General features: G+C 41.1%; 2 protein-coding genes across 7 annotated transcripts in view; one reads left to right on the forward strand and one right to left on the reverse strand.

Moving 5' to 3' along the window:
• The first annotated feature begins 599 nt into the window (after positions 1-599).
• Positions 600-6818, forward strand: rdh12 (retinol dehydrogenase 12). Its single transcript, XM_084380765.1, has 7 exons — positions 600-778; positions 1370-1488; positions 2375-2530; positions 2637-2741; positions 3139-3348; positions 3879-4068; positions 5797-6818. Exons 1-7 carry the CDS (start codon positions 705-707, stop codon positions 5897-5899), a joined length of 957 nt encoding a protein of 318 aa, XP_084236891.1. The 5' UTR covers positions 600-704; the 3' UTR covers positions 5900-6818.
• Positions 6819-7295: 477 nt separating this feature from the next.
• Positions 7296-15947, reverse strand: part of zfyve26 (zinc finger, FYVE domain containing 26) — a 29595-nt gene continuing 20943 nt past the window's right edge. For all 6 annotated transcript variants that reach the window (XM_084380829.1, XM_084380830.1, XM_084380825.1 and 3 more), the window contains 17 exons: positions 15528-15623; positions 15077-15264; positions 14627-14763; positions 14294-14322; positions 14004-14140; positions 13690-13910; positions 13440-13587; positions 12697-12906; positions 11579-11794; positions 10893-11090; positions 10577-10657; positions 10331-10458; positions 10063-10237; positions 9846-9905; positions 9477-9659; positions 9326-9376; positions 7296-9106 (listed from right to left, as the gene is read on the reverse strand). In XM_084380829.1, coding sequence (XP_084236955.1) covers positions 8894-9106; positions 9326-9376; positions 9477-9659; positions 9846-9905; positions 10063-10237; positions 10331-10458; positions 10577-10657; positions 10893-11090; positions 11579-11794; positions 12697-12906; positions 13440-13587; positions 13690-13910; positions 14004-14140; positions 14294-14322; positions 14627-14763; positions 15077-15264; positions 15528-15623 — 2471 coding nt within the window. In that variant the 3' untranslated portion in view covers positions 7296-8893. The remainder of the gene's footprint in view (positions 9107-9325; positions 9377-9476; positions 9660-9845; positions 9906-10062; positions 10238-10330; positions 10459-10576; positions 10658-10892; positions 11091-11578; positions 11795-12696; positions 12907-13439; positions 13588-13689; positions 13911-14003; positions 14141-14293; positions 14323-14626; positions 14764-15076; positions 15265-15527; positions 15624-15947) is intronic.

The raw sequence follows: 15947 nt of genomic DNA on the forward strand, positions 1-15947 counted from the left end.
GTAATTTTATTCAGGCACTACGCAGACAGCTGTCACAGCGCCTTCTGGGAAACGGAGTTTCAAGCTCTTTTATTACTACCGGTGCTTTAAAACAATCAACGCCACAGAAATTGATGCCAGTTTTTTATATTTTTAGTAAACACGTGATTTTTTTTTAAACCTCCGTGAATGTAAACTTATTTTGTTCACTTTTATTTACCCGTTCATTCATTAATTTATGTACTATGTTTTTGTTTTTGTCCATAGTTATTGTAGCCTAGCTTTTTTATTTTGCTTGGGTGTTTGTGTGAGTATGGAGGGTTTTGTTTGTGGTAATAACAGTAATAATATTAATATGGTAATAAAATAGTGAAAGCTTCCTGGAGAGAAAAATAAGTTATTAGAAATATGGAATGTAATTGTGTTTATCAGCTTGAAACAACTGAAATTGTCTATATCGATTGCCTGAAATAACAGGATTTGTCTTACCATACTTATATAAATAAATTCAAACTGAAGGAGCGTCATTTTGATGTTAAATAATAAAGATGTCAGTTCCTGTCTGGCCAGGCTGTAAAAAACTACAATCCCATGATTCCCTTTGGCGCTGAACCTTTTTTCCCTCACTACGCTCTGCACCCCTTTATGCTTTGACATCAGCTGTTCTGCCTACAGAGCAGAGGCATCCAGCTGGAAGACACACAGACGCCTAAATCCGCTTTATTATGTTGCTTTTATTAATAGTCGCGGGCCTCGGAGTGGTGTCGTTACTGGTGATTTTATTTGCACCACACATAAGGTAAGCAGCATTAAACACACTCATTCATTCTCATAGAAAAGCAGTGTCGGAATAGGCTGTTACTTGCCTGACAGGACGTTAATTACACTGCTCTGATGCAGTTATTGCGATCAGGCTCATTTGCAATGACTCTATCTGCACATTGAACCCTGCTGGTCGTCTTTTTAAAGGTTTTATTCTCAGAGGGTATGATTTCACTCGACGCTGGCTGGTTTTCTGAGCAGGAAATCAATGAAACAGAATGATGGAGCTGTGGGAGTTTTAGCACAGTGATGAACCGGGAGTCTTCATCACAGCTGCTGGGGCCTATCAGGAGGCTGAGCGTGGGAGGAGTTATATATGTACGCATTACTCCAACAGAGCTATTGGTTGTGTGGTGGCTCTGCTCAGTGGTGTGGCTCGTATGACTGAGAACTGTTCATGCTCCAAGTTTTCTCTATGAATAATTAAGCCAGGCCTGTCCATGTGTCCAACCCCCTAATGAGGACACAACTTCTCAGGGCTGCAGGAGAGGCTGCTACAAGTCCTCTCCCAAACAGAGCTCAAGCCAGTGTCTTCAGTTTGTCATCAGTGGCTGTTGTGTTTTAATAGAAAATACGCAGCAGGAGGAGTGTGTCAGTCCTCAACTGATCTGCATGGGAAGACAGTCCTCATCACCGGAGCCAACACGGGGATTGGGAAGGAGACTGCCATGGACCTGGCGATACGAGGTGACTTCTTGGTGTTATGTTGGAATACACAGTGCTCCTGTACACCCACAACCTGCCCCTGACAACGAGAGGAAACAGTAGTCTCCTCTGTAGGGCTGTAAGACTGAAATCACAAGTATTAATAATACTTATATCCCAAATAAGACCATTTATTTATATATGTAGCACCCACCACAGCACCCAGTAGCTGCACAGGTATATGCACACAGATTCCTTCCAGTGTTTATAGAATTCCCATTAATCTTATTTATTTGAGTATATTTGTATTTTATTCTATATTAGTGTCCCTAGTCGTTTCCTTGTGCTGCTGTGTTTGTCCTACAATTACAATTTACCATGTCTGCTGTGATAAAACAACTACCGGCTCCTTAAGAGCTTGCCCTCGTTGTCGGTGACCTACTGTAGGACCTTGTTGCCTTCATTTTGGTTTAGACAACCTGCTAATATAAAGTGTCATTTCAGTTTTCAAAGGCTTTTATTACATGTTAAGTTTAAAGGATATTTAAGACACCTCCAGTGCGTTTCAGCGAGGCTGTGGTCACTTCACTACATGTACATGTAACTATCTTTTTTTGTGTGTAGTTTTTGCTCAGTTAAGACAACTACACACATGAAAATTCATCCCACATGCAAACCAACAATCCTGACTCTCAGTACAATCTTTGTATTCTGTGATCCTTGGTTGACCTTGCCATGTTATAATAACAGTAATGCTTTACTTTAGGAGCGATAGAAGATGTGGGTCAGTTTTACAAATACTATCCTACATCACTGAGGCTCAGTGATGCCAAAAAGCCACCACTAGCCTCCTCTGTCCTCTCTCCTGTGCATTAATATGGTTTCTGTTTTGTTCATAGTTTAGCTGCTGCTTATTTTATCACGACAGGGGCTCGGGTGATCATGGCGTGCCGAGACACTGACAAAGGAGAGGAGGCAGCGGACAGTATACGAGCTGCGTATCCTAAAGCACAAGTGGAGGTTCGAGAGCTTGACCTTGCAGACACCTGCTCGATACGAGCCTTCGCACAGCAATTCCTCAGAGGTAAGCGCATATCTGTTTGATTCCAACATCCACCTGCAGAGTCCCTTTCATATCTAAAAAGGTACCACAGCTGCCATGTTTAATTTTTTTATGTTTCCTTCTTCAGAGGTCAACCATCTTCATATCCTCATCAACAACGCTGGCGTGATGATGTGCCCCTACACAAAAACAATCGATGGCTTTGAGATGCATATCGGAGTCAATCACTTGGGTAAGACTGAGCTCACATGTACTCAAATCCATTGATTAATCAAAGCTTAAAAGGTCCAATGTGGAGGATTTGAGGGGATTTAGGGTCAGAAATTGAACAAATAATCCTAATTATTTTTGAATTAGTGCGTAATCAGCTGAAACTAAGAATGGTTGTCCACCATGATGCACTGCATGTTCCTACAGTAGCCCAGATAGGACAAAGTAAACACTGAGAACAGACTTTGACACAACAGCGCCGCTCTCCACCGAGTGAATGCCCGTCCGTTCACTCTTGTTTTACCTCGGTTTCTACCAATCAGTAACAAAAAATATTATAGTAAATAAATGCAAATGATCAGATCAGGTTAATAGCACCACAGGCTGAACTGGCTGTATGTGTGTCTCACTTCTGGCAGGGCACTTCCTGTTGACGTCCCTTCTGATCGGGCAGCTGAAGCGCAGTGCGCCGGCCCGGATCGTGGTCGTCTCATCTCTGGCACACAACTTCGGCTGGATCCGTTTCCATGACCTTCACAGCCAGGGGAGCTACAACAGTGGATTAGCATACTGCCAGAGCAAACTGGCAAATGTGCTGTTTGCCAGAGAGCTGGCACGTAGACTCAAAGGTACAGAAACACACACAGAACATGGGAGAACGGACAGATGAGCTGCTCTGAATACTAACAGAGAGAGGATTAGGGATGCTTTGTCTCAAGGGTAGACCAACAACGATGTCCTAAACAGACTTTTGTTGAAAATATTGGTGTTTTCACGACCATGTAGTGCACATTTAATGTTTATATTCATATAAGTTAAGTCTGACACCCATTCTGGGCTCAGTATTGTACAAAAACACAGATAATGCATCGTCTACTTTCAGCATTTTGGAAGTAAAAGACTTTATACAAGAGGAAGAAAATGTTAAAATGGTAAATTCCACAGAATGACAAATATTATACCTAAAATGCCAGGTAATTAAATATTAATACAGTTCTCATGGAGAAAAGTAAAAGAAAGGACAAAGGGACCTTAAACTTGAGTTAAACTCCAGGCGATTAATAATATACAACAGTGTTATCCAATGAGCAGCCTGTTAATGCAGATTAGAAAGAGGGTAAATGTGTCCCATAGTGATGCAGGTACGTTGCCCTCACAGGTACCGATGTGACAGTGAACTCAGTCCACCCGGGGACGGTGAACTCTGACCTGACCAGACACTCGACTCTCATGACGATATTCTTCACCGTCTTCTCCATGTTCCTAAAAACGCCACGGGAAGGAGCACAGACCAGCATCTACTGCGCTGTGGCAGACGAGCTGCACTCAATCTCTGGGAAACACTTTAGGTAGGTGACAAAGAGGCCACCTGGAGTTGTTTTCTGATGCCCCATCTGTTTGGGGAACTTTCATTATTTATCATTAATTATTATTTAAACAGCTGAAGGGAATTATCAGCTGCGAGGTATCAGATTGTGCAACAAAAGCCATTTAGTAACTTGGTCTCAACTTTTTCCATTAAATGTTACACTCCCAGTTTCTGGCTGCCGGCTTTAAAACTTTGAACGAGACAAAGGGAGTCACATTTGTCTACATCAATGACTCGAACATGGTTTTTCCATTAGAGGGTTTTTTAATAGTATTTTATTGCGTACTATTACTCTTGAGGGGAAGGGAGTGGCATGTCAGTCCCTCTGCTGAGACGAGACAGACATATATTTAAGGACAGCAGTTCAGATGTCTGGAGTCAAGCTATGCAGTAGATACTTCTCTTTAATATTTAAGTTTTAAACGCTACATTCACCTATATAAATGAAAAGCAGGGTCGACCATTTTTGTTTGTACTCGTTTAATCTCTCTTCAGGGCTGATGTGTTCCTAATTATTAGCTGCTTGTGATGTAGTCTGTCCAGGAGATTAAGACTCTTTGGAAAGTGTAACCCACATAGAGCAAGAGTCTAAAGCCTAGCTAAATGCTAACTCTAGCATTGCAACGTGCTCGCAATGACGGGCCATTTTTCAGCAAATATAATGTTTACCATCTTAGCGGTTAGCATGCTAACAGAAGTAAACACAAAGTAAAGCTGAGGCTGATGGGAATTTCATTAGATTTGCAGGTATGTTCATAAACCAAATAATTCATCCTGAAGAAAACACAAATGTGTCTACAAAGTCTCGTGGCAGTTAATCGTGGTTTAGACATTTCAGTTTCAATCATGAATGTCAACTTCATGGTGACGCCAGAGGAAAAGTCCAGGGATCCCCAACCTTAGCCACCAGGTTTATCTGTGTACCAAATATCAGAATCAGAATACTTTATTAATCCCCGGGGGGAAATTGTTTAATATAAAATATCATGGCAATCCCTGAAAATGAAAAATTTATTGACTCATCAGTGGACCAAAACTGCAATCCCTACTGACACACCACCTGCATGGTTAAATAGGCCATGTTTCAGTTGTACTGTTGCCTTTTACGTTCCTTATAATTAGTTTCATGTAGTTGTGTCTATCTAGAAGTATTGGGTTTTAATGGTATGTAGGGCTGCAACAAACGATAATTAAAAAAAAAAAAAATTGTAAAAAAAAAAAGATTGCTTATCACAATGTCCCAGCTCACAGTGGCGTCTTCAAATTGCTTCCCAAATATTTAACATTTTTGCCGAGAAAGGAAAGGAAACATTTAATCGATTTATTAAAATGGGTGGAAATCAATTATCTTTTGATCAACTGATTAAAAAACTGATCGTTGCAGCTCTGACTGCGAGCCGCCACGGATGAAGGTCATGATTCAGTGCGTCTAATTTACTGGAAACGTAACTAGATTTTGATCTATTCCCTCATTTTCCTCATCTTAAAGTTCCCCTTCTCTGAAACCAAGGAGCTCGACCATGTAAAGCAGTTCCTTGTTTCTGCCTGGGCTCACACTTCCTAAAGTGTCCACAGACAAAATAAATCATGATACTAACATTATTTTCATGCACAAGGTCAAACAGAAACAAGATCACTGCAGGCAGAGGGATGACTCACACCATTATTAGCGCTTATATAACAATCATTCTCCCTCCTTTCATTTCAGTGACTGCGCCCCTGCCTTTGTAGCCCCTCAGGGAAGAAGTGAGGAGACAGCGAGGAGACTGTGGGACGTCAGCTGCGAGCTTCTTGGTATCGAGTGGGACTGATTCAACTTTTAACCCCCTCCTCCTCCTCCTCCTCCTCCCATCTATCTCAGTTCTCAAAGGAATCCTTCTTCTTTAAGTTACCATTCATTTCACTATGGTTTTGATGTTATGTACTTTGAACATTTCTTACCTATTAAGCAGTCAGGTTATACTGTAAGAGGTACTATAATGTGAAGTTGCTTTTTTGTGAAATAATGCAGTATTACATTATAATAACTTGAGTATTTTTGGTGTTCCACAACAGCTCTTTAAGCCAAAACCACTCAATTGTATTATGATGTAACCACAAATAACTTTTTGACTCTATATGTTTGTGACACAATGTGAATACAGTGTAGGCAAAAAAGCAACTTGATGTATTGTAATGCTGTAGGATACTGTGAAGGGTCAAGCCAGGGTAAATGACCAGCATCTTTATCAAGGGTTTTTTCTCATCTCTCCAGAATTTGCAGCTAAATTGCTTGACTTTTTGTGCCAGCGTTTCTAAACAACTGCAGGGGTTCTTACAGTATTTCCAGGTTGATTAAAAATTAGTAAAACTATCGAAGATCAGCATCAGTCTGAGCCATGATTACCGCTTGAATTGCATAGATGTATTTTGTGATAATTGTACTCAATGTAGATTATAAGAGGGTTTTTCTATTATAACCAAATCAGAGCTAGAATTACGTCATTGCAATATTTGCAAAGATTTTTTTCCATCTGCATTGCCAAATCTGCACATTCCTGCAATAACTACAGTTTTACATTAACAAGGATCTCCCTACTCACCTTCCCATCTCAGCATTTACATGCAAGGTTGCCAAGAGTTTACATTCTGTGTTTTATACAAGTGAAACATGCCTTTTACTAAAACTTACATTCATGTTAAGAGTTGAATGTTTACAACTGATGTAAATAAACAGGAATATTACTATAAGGGTGCTTGTATTCTTTGTTTTATGGCAAAAAAACAGAGAAATTGCTCATCTGAAGACATGAAATGTTGGATAAAGCTGAATCATTGCACAGAAACAAATTAGATGTGATCACAGTGTATGAATACTGATACCACTTTCAGGTCTGTATGCTAAATATGAAGCTTAGGCTAGCAGCTGGCTATCTTCACTTAGCCTAGCAAGCTAAGCTGGCAGCAACGTCATATTTAGTGTAAAGACATACAATTGATGACTGCAGATTTTGTTACCTCTGGACAGCGTCAGGCTAACTGTGACCCCGTTTCCAGTCTTTATGCTAAGCTAAGTTAGCCGACTGGTGACAGTTGCTTCATATTTACAAGACAACATCAAGTGGTATCAATTTTTCTCAACTGGCAAGGTAACTAAAGCGTATGTCCCAAAATTTCTATTCATTTCAAGAAACTGGGCAGAAATAATGTCAATATTCTCCATTTTTTGTATATTACATCTTCTTTTATTATGTCATTTTCATTATATTTTACACAGGATGGAGAAATCACAGTTCAAAAGCATTAGTCCCTGCGTTATCAATGCAGCAACTGTATTACATATTTTACAATTTCACCAAAAGAAGTGTATTTTTTGTTAAACTTACTTAAGTATAAAGTGCGGCAGTGATGAGACAACAGTCGAAGTTGAGGAGGATTAGAGTGCAAGAATGTCGTGTGTGTGCATCTCGAAAGTCTTCTTCTCATCTCATCGGCAGATCAACACTTTTTCGTCAGTCCCGGTAATCAGAATAGTGCAGCAGACGGAAGCACGACAAAGGATAAACACAGTATCTCTAAATAAAGATTTTAGCATGTACTCAGAGTCGCTCTCAAATACACGCTCTAATATCCTTGAAAAGGCAGCTTCAGCAACATAGGTGATTTGTCATGTGAGTGAACGGAAAACATGTTTTATGGTGGCGATACATTTGTGTTGTTATCTTGTTTTGGCGAAGGTGTGTTTGTGTCAAAAATAGGCAAAAACAAAACTACACATCAAAAGAAAACTATATGGCATAAGTCCCTTTTTTAAAAAAACAACATTTGAGTGGTTATCTGTGTGAATTAATTATTACAGATCTATATTTTTCAAACGGATATGGGTCAAGTATTCCATGAGAACAAAGTGAAAAGCATAATTTAAAATTAGCAACAGTGTGGGTGATTATTACCAGGAGACACAAGATGAAACAAAAAGCGGCCACCCAGTGACCAAATCAATGACTAGAGAGTTATTTTTCTAGATAATAAATTGAAGTTCATCTGTAACAGGATTTGTCAGCGGGTCCCTTTCTGTATCCAACCTAAAACTTTTATATTTCTTGTACGATTCTCAACATCTTCAATGCCCTTAAATACTTCAGTTTCTGTTTGATATTCATTTCCCTTACTAAAAGGGAACGTACCCCGAAAGCTGGCGGTAAAATGTGCTGTAGAATATCAGGTAAAACAGGTTAAACGGTTTTATCAGGATTACAAAAACAAGATTCAGTTTCATTCATTTCAATGAGAAAAGATGACTTTGAAGCAACACATCTGCAGAGGCCTTTCAGTCAGTTAAAGATGTTTTCCCTTTTGGCTGAGGTAGGATATTAATCTTTGTCAAATACTGAGTAACAGATACGCACATATTGTGTAAGAATGGCCGTATCTGTTGCCAATTTTCTTATGTAATAGTTTGTCACTCCGGTGACATTGATCCCTCTCAGCTACAGATGGGAGATAACAGCTACTTGTTTCGGGTAATGGATATAAAGCACGGTGGTGATTCATTAGTGTAAAGACGGGAAGGCTGCACAAACACAAAGAGGAAGTGATCATCAGGGTTTCTAGCCTCTACTGAACTAGAAAGTTATATAACTTATCTGTAAATAATCTGCAGCTGAGGAGCACACAACATGTAATGTGTGCAACAACTGCTAATCTAATCTTTCATCTCCCCACACAGCCTCCAGAAACCCTGGATCCTCTTATTTGCGCTTCATTTACAGCTCGACTGTTTTTAAGTGCTGTATGTGAAATCCCTTGTTAGGCCGACTGTGCCTTTACCTCGCATTGGGTCGGCCCTGGCACTGCTGAGATGACTTGTTTTGGTGTTCGGCCAGCCACTGTTGACAGATGTTCTTCATCACAGAGTCCTGTGCTCCCTCAGCGGCCTGAAGGACGTCCTGGACCAACGGGCCGGCCCGGCTTGGCTCCAGCTTCACCGCCTGCAGGTACGCCGGTCGCAGTTTACTGCACAGCAGGTAGGCTTTGATCTGCAGACAGAGGGGTGGATAAGTTTTCTTTTAGATAACTTTCTGAGGGTGTAAACATTGATTTCAGACGTGAAGAGGATGACTTGTCTTGGACAAGAAGAAAACCGAACAGGATCATTTTGATTTCTGTATCTATAAGAAAAAAAGGCCTCAGGCATGAAAAGAAATTATAGAGACAGGTAGAGAAGAATAAGATAGTAAGCAGTCAGTTTACGGTACCTTGCTTTCTGTGCTCTTGGTCTCCAAAATTAGACTTTCCAGCTCTTTGGCCTAAATCAAATAAAGGACAACAAGGACGAACAGCTCAATGACACCAAGACATGATCAAGATTTGTTAGATTAGTACACTCAAAAGGTTTCTGTCACTCACATCAGCTGGTGCTTTATCTGCGATGGAGACACAACTCAGGATGAGAGCATCGCAGTCATTTTTGGTGGCTGTGCCCGATTCACCGACACATTTAAGCAGCTGCCGTACGGCTCCATACTGCCTCTGTCGGACAAGCCGTTGGCCCGCCCGCACGTAGACCGCCTGGGCCTCCAGCTGGAAGTCCTGAGGCAGGAAGGAATGGGAGAAAGAGAAAACATTAACAACAGTTAACCTTTGAAACTAAAACCAGTGATTAGTAAACAATTTGTTAGGCCACTGAGGCAAAGCAAATTAAATTCACTTGACTATGCATCTTCAGTTTGTCAGATTGTTTAGATATAAGGTGACACATGTAATATCACAACATACCTGTATGACTCTATATGCAATGCCAAAACCTTCTTCTATGTTTTTTCCTCCGAGCATCACCTGCAAAAAACATGGGAGCAAGAGCAGGATGTTATCCAGATGTTATGTTTAACACATGAGTTAAGTCAGCAGTAAGGTAGAGGGCCATTTTAACAAACTGTATCTATCTTAAGTGGATCATAGAGTACTAGGACAACTAGGACAACTAGAGCCTCACCTTGCAGGCAACCTCGACTTTCATGGGGCTTCCTCCAAACAGTGTAGGTGGTGAGCTGGATCCAGAGGACTTGAAGGAAGGCGTGCTGGTCTGTGGAGCCTTGGAGGAGGCGGCAGTCTCACAGCGGTGGAGGAAACGGGTCACCTCCAGCTGAAGCTCAATTGTGTTCATGTGCCTAATGAAAATAAAAAACATAAAGAGGTGAAATAGAAAGGCCAACGTATAGATTTATTTCCATCCTGTAACAATGAAATAAGGATATATTAACCTGGACACGTCACTGGATGACATCATCTTCCTGAATGAGTTGACCTGAGACTTTCTCCTCCCACCACCCCGACCTTGCTGCTCCTGCAGGTACGTCCTCAGGTGCTCTTTGGCTCTGACCAACCAGCGCTGTACAAGGTCAAAGACATGGTCAACTTTCTCAAATGAGCAAAGAAACGTTTCTTTTTTCTTTTTCTTTTTTTTTTAAGTTTTGCCAACTGCACAACTGTTGAAAAAAGAGATATACCTGTTGCTCTCCCAGCTTTAGGTACGAACTGGCTCCATGTGTGAAGAATCGGATACAGGTCATGGCCGCGCGCACATGATCCTGTCCAGGAAAACAGAAGTTTACATATTACTTACATAAACTATTATTATTTGATCATGTTATTTATTTTATTTTCAAAATTTTCTCTAATCTTTGCCTTTTTTCAAATGATCAGTTGGCTAAGACACAGACCATGTTCCACTGATTTCCAGTATTTCAACCAAGCTCACGTCTAATTTGTTTCATTTTGAAAAATGATTATCAAAATCTAAAATGCTCTAAAAAAGACTCTGACCATCATGAACTGCTGGAGCTGGTACAGAGTGTTGAAGTATCCTCGCCGCTGCAGGAACTGGCAGGAGGCGATGAGGTAGCGGCTGCACGATTCCAGGCCAGGGTCAAGTTTTTCCAGTATCCCCTGCAGCGAGCCAAGACGCCCCCGCTCGAGACTTGGCTGCAACACACCCTCGAGAAACACCTCATCTGGGCAGTCCTGAGTCACGTAGAATGGTCACGTAGTCAAGTAGAAAAACATGCGTCATATAAAACATGTAGTGGCACGTGCAGCAGTGGTTCAATTTCTGTACTGATAAACTCGATACACTGCTACTCGTTCAGCCTTTTTAAGGGACCGATCAACCTACAGCTTGTACTGCTAGATCTTAAGTGTGCTTTGTTGTCACATTAAAAGGGAAACAAGTCTAAACCAAAGTCACACAGACTTTGTTTATTGGACAGCGTTTTGTAGCCTGACTGATCTTGGCAGCAGAGGGGTGACAAATCATATCTGAAGTTGGGTCAGATGATCCTGACAAACTACACCACAAAAGAAGCATGAAATTTCTATTTTCAGACAGACATCCGATGCCATTAAATGAAACTAAATGATTAAAACATACAGGAAATGTAACTAACACCTCCCAACATGAAACTGGATGTCTTCATGGTGATTTAAAAACAAACAAAAAAACTACATCTCACCTTGTTAAGCAGGTATGTCAGGGCCTCTGTCATGCAGTCGTGTCGCATATAGAAACTGATCAGAGCCAGGTGAGTGCCATATGTGTTCAGGTAGTAGAGACACTCCTGGTGGAAGCTGCTGTTTAGAGTCTGAGCCTCTGGTCGATCCACAGGACCGGCCTCGCTCAGGGCGTCCTCCAGCTCCCGCAAGGATGCTAAGATGTCCTCCCCAGAAGACTGACACAGGCACAGGAACACACGGACAACACAAACATCACACAAAGAATGTGTATGTGCACATAATGTAATAAATTACAATTTACTTAATATAACGTAAATCTTATTGCAGTGGTGCTTTTATCCCAAGCACAGTATGATAAGGTCAAGTTGCTAAAGAACACAGAACAACATAGACATAACAATGTTTCCTCACTGGCAACTCCCACGTAATCCTGTCCAATAGAAACCACATGCTGGTACAAGTGCAACACATTCCTCTCGAAGTGACGGAGCAAAGACCCCGTGGCATCAAACAATACGTGGGACATTCCCAAGGTGTCATGTACCAGAATAGGGGGGTGAAGCAGTCCTGCACATTCTGTACAGTCTGACTGTGACAGTGTGTACAAACCTGACATTTAATGTGTTATCCCAAAATACTTTTTACTGCAGAAAGATTTATGAATGGTCGGTAAAATAACTATTTTATAGCTATTTTTTTTTTAGAAGCAATGTGAATTTTCTTCTGCTGTGTGTTAAACGCACTTACAGAGTTGCTACACATCTATTTTTCTTACCGAAACTTTTATATTAGGCAGATTCACCAATCATTTCAGGACATGAGATTAAAGTTGTTGTGTTTGGCCAGTTTTCAAGTGCACTCTGCACAAAATTCCAGTCAGAGCAGGTTGGTTGTTAGCTGCACGAAAGACATAAGGGCTTGTATTAAAATGCTAATTTGGTTATGTAATAGCATTTAGGAATGATGGTGAGGCTGATGCAAGTTGGGAAATGTCTAACTTGCAAAGCCCAGCATATATTATGCGCTTCAATAAGGGCTATAATCAAGGTCTTAGACAGTAGCATGCCTACCACTTCAGCAAGTAAAAATAGGCTGCAACTATGAGGTATCTTCCTACCGTGGCCAGAGTGGGATGTACGTTGGTCTCCAGGTGCTGGATGACCTCCTGCAGCAGTAGGGGTCCCAGGTTGAGCTGGTTGCGGTCCACTGGAGCCTTCAGGCAGCGGGTAAACTTCTCCCTCGCCACTGAAAGGTTTCCTGCCTTGAGAGATGCCATCCCCCACGCCTGCCATACGCCGCCAGGGTCCAGGCCACTCTTGGTGGACACCTAAATTACCAGTGACACAAAAACAAAAAAAAGCCAAAAAAGCCATGAAATGTAATTTCTTTTTGGAGTCAGCATTCAACTTTATTTAATAAATACTACTTCCACTATCCAAATATTACAGGTAAGTGTTTAAACAACAGGCTTTCTGCACCATGGTGGTCTGAATGCTTTCCACTCTGAAAATTGGATACATTACGGTCCTATCACAAACTTATTGGTCAATATTCTACACAAAACTAGCATAAATATAATCCATTTTGACTTTTCTGAAGGGCAGCACAGAATATTTGTTATCAGAGAAACTAAAAACTAAAAAAAGTAGTATTTGCCTTCAGGGTGTTCATATTGCATAACACTGGATGTACATCTGAAACATGACAACATCTGCAGGTGACGAGCGGCTAGTAGCTAAATCTTGCAGAGCAAACTATTCTCTTTGTTTGAGGTTAATGTTTTTTTGCACTCCCTGACAGTTAATACTTAAATGCAAAGCAATGAAATAAAAATTAATGATAAACCACCAAATGCCTCACCTCCACTGCTAGCTGGTAGTACTCTGCTTCCAACAGCTGGTTACGGAGACGTGTGACAGCTGAAGTCTCCAAAATGTCATCCAGAGAGGGGACATATTTGTAATTGGCCGACACGAGGATTTTTAGCACGTCTACTTTGCTGATGTAACTGCGGAAACAAAACAAAAAAGACAAGAAAATTTTGAAAAATCAAGTGAAAAGAAATGTTACAAACTGTTTAACATCTCACCGACCGAGTGTTACATCTTACCTGTCACATAAGGCAAGATCCTGACTGCGGCCAACCTTAACAAACATCAGCTTAGCACTGAACAGCAGCTGTCGCATGATATCAGTGAGGAGGCAGGCGTCCACCTCTGGATTGGTCAGCTTACGTGACAGAGAGCGGCAGTGGCTGATGAGCTGGTGGCCACAGGCTGTCTGGTCACTGTGCAGAGACAAGACCGCCACGCAGAGATACGTACTGGGAGCCTTGGGGTTTTAGCAAAAGACCGTGATTAGTCTTACAACTTGCAATGCAATGACCTGGTAGTGATTGATCCTGTGTGATCATAAAAGTCAGACCTGTTCGTAGTAGAACTCGCTCCTCAGCAGCTGGTTCTCTGTGGGGTTTGTGCTGAGGTGGATCTGTTGTTGGACCACTTCAGGCAGATGCAACATCCCATCTAGAGCTTCTTCTGTGATCACTGGGCTTCCAGCCACTGAGAGAGAGAGCGAGAGCTCATCATTACAGCCTCTATACGGCACCGATGTAAGAATGGCTGCATTTTGGATGTTCCAGGTGGCAAGTTTGCTCTTTCAGAATGCATCTATGTCACTATGATATATCAAAGAGGAAATAGTTAACAGTTTACCTTCAGCTGGTTCCAGCTCATCGTCAGAACTGCACATGTAAAAAAGCAGCAAAATTAATTTCAAAGCACAGTGACATGATTTTGGATGTATCTACATACTTCCTCACAGGGTTCCCATCACAGCCTGCTTGCAAAATTTACAAAAGACTTTATCACAACTTTCCCTCATAAAGACTGAACATTTTTAAACCACAAATTATATTCAGTCCAATTGTTTTTCACACTTAAAACAGAACTTAAAAAGTCGCACAAGGTCCAATGTGTCCAATGAGTATTGTGAGTGCAGGGCCCGTGTTGTTAAAAAAAGATTTCCTTTGACATGTGAGGTCTTACTCTGGGTGAAAGTAGGCGTAACACTGGTCACAGACTCTGACTTCCTCTCCTGGGCAGCCCTCTACAGGCATCTTGTGCTCTGAACACGCGTGACAAACCAGACGGCCGCATCGCCGACAATGATGTCGTCTGTTGAACTAAAAGCAGAGAAAAAAGCACAAAGGACAAACAGCTATTGTTAACTGAGAGAACATAGATATTGTATTTCATTTTTATTCTGAAAACCAGTTGAACTGTCATGTTACTCTCACATTAGTTTCCTTCCTCATCTTCCTGACTAATAAGATTCCTTTAAATTTAAGGTGATTTAAGGAAGGACCTTCTTTATTTGTCCCAATTGGGGAAATTTGTTGTGGTATTTTTACGCATAGAATATATTTTATATGTCAGCAAGTACTTTTATTAATTCATGACGACACCAGTGAGTCTCACATGATTTTGCCCACTCACCATAGTGAACCTCTCACGCTGGCAGACCATGCACACGTGCTGCTGGGTGTCAGGGACCCAGTCTTTGCGGGCTGGGGGCTGGTCCGGAGGCTGGAATTTGGCAGACGAGCGGCGTTTTCTCCCCGCTGAAGTTCGATCCTTCTCCCGGTCTGTGCTGTTTGAGGCAGGTGTGTGTGTAGGGGTGCTGCCTGTAGTCAAACACAGTAAAGAAAAACAAATCAAAGGTGTTTCAAACCAGGAACTTCATCTATCATAGCACACTTAACACTGCATTTACAACAGAGACAACACTCAAGAAAGATCTTCATTCACATTTCTTTAAATTAATATTGTAGAAAAGGGGATTTCCATTTCTTTTTTTTTATTTATTATAAAGCAGGTCTAGGTGCTATATACATATCAATCAATGAAGGAATGTACACAGCATATCCTTACTGTGAAACATGCTCACCTGTGGAGGATGTTGGAGATTCAATTCTGGATGATTGGGAGCAGCTGTCTTGAGCAGGACACTGCATCAGCCCATCCTGGAGGCTGATTACAGAGTCTGGAAAAAACATGTTGTTATCTACGGTCACTGGCTGTGCTAAAATATGACCTTGATTTTGTTACAATACAGTATATCTTGGTGGACTAGAACATTGCGTTTGCTTCACTTTGATCCCAACAAATCTAATGAAGAAAAGTCAGTGTTTTTAAGTTGGTATGAATTTGTGTCAATTATGTGTCAGTAGAGTAAATGTTCCAGTTTAAGGGCTAAGTTTTTAAAAACTTTAATATCAGTACTCATACCATAACAATACGTTTTGTATAGCTTTCTTTGAGGAACATTAACATGAGCTCCAAAACTTTTTTTGTAAAATGTATCGGT

Source organism: Pagrus pagrus, assembly GCF_965226575.1.
Source record: "Pagrus pagrus genome assembly, chromosome: 18".
NCBI classification, from domain to species: domain Eukaryota; kingdom Metazoa; phylum Chordata; class Actinopteri; order Spariformes; family Sparidae; genus Pagrus; species Pagrus pagrus.

What these genes read in the sequence shown, in the direction of transcription:
- rdh12 (XM_084380765.1), top strand. Translation starts at nt 705, where the DNA reads ATGTTGCTTTTATTAATAGTCGCGGGCCTCGGAGTGGTGTCGTTACTG. An exon ending in CGCACAGCAATTCCTCAGAG is followed by an intron (nt 2,531 to 2,636) that starts GTAAGCGCATAT and finishes TTCCTTCTTCAG; the next exon opens with AGGTCAACCATCTTCATATC. An exon ending in GCTGGCACGTAGACTCAAAG is followed by an intron (nt 3,349 to 3,878) that starts GTACAGAAACAC and finishes TTGCCCTCACAG; the next exon opens with GTACCGATGTGACAGTGAAC.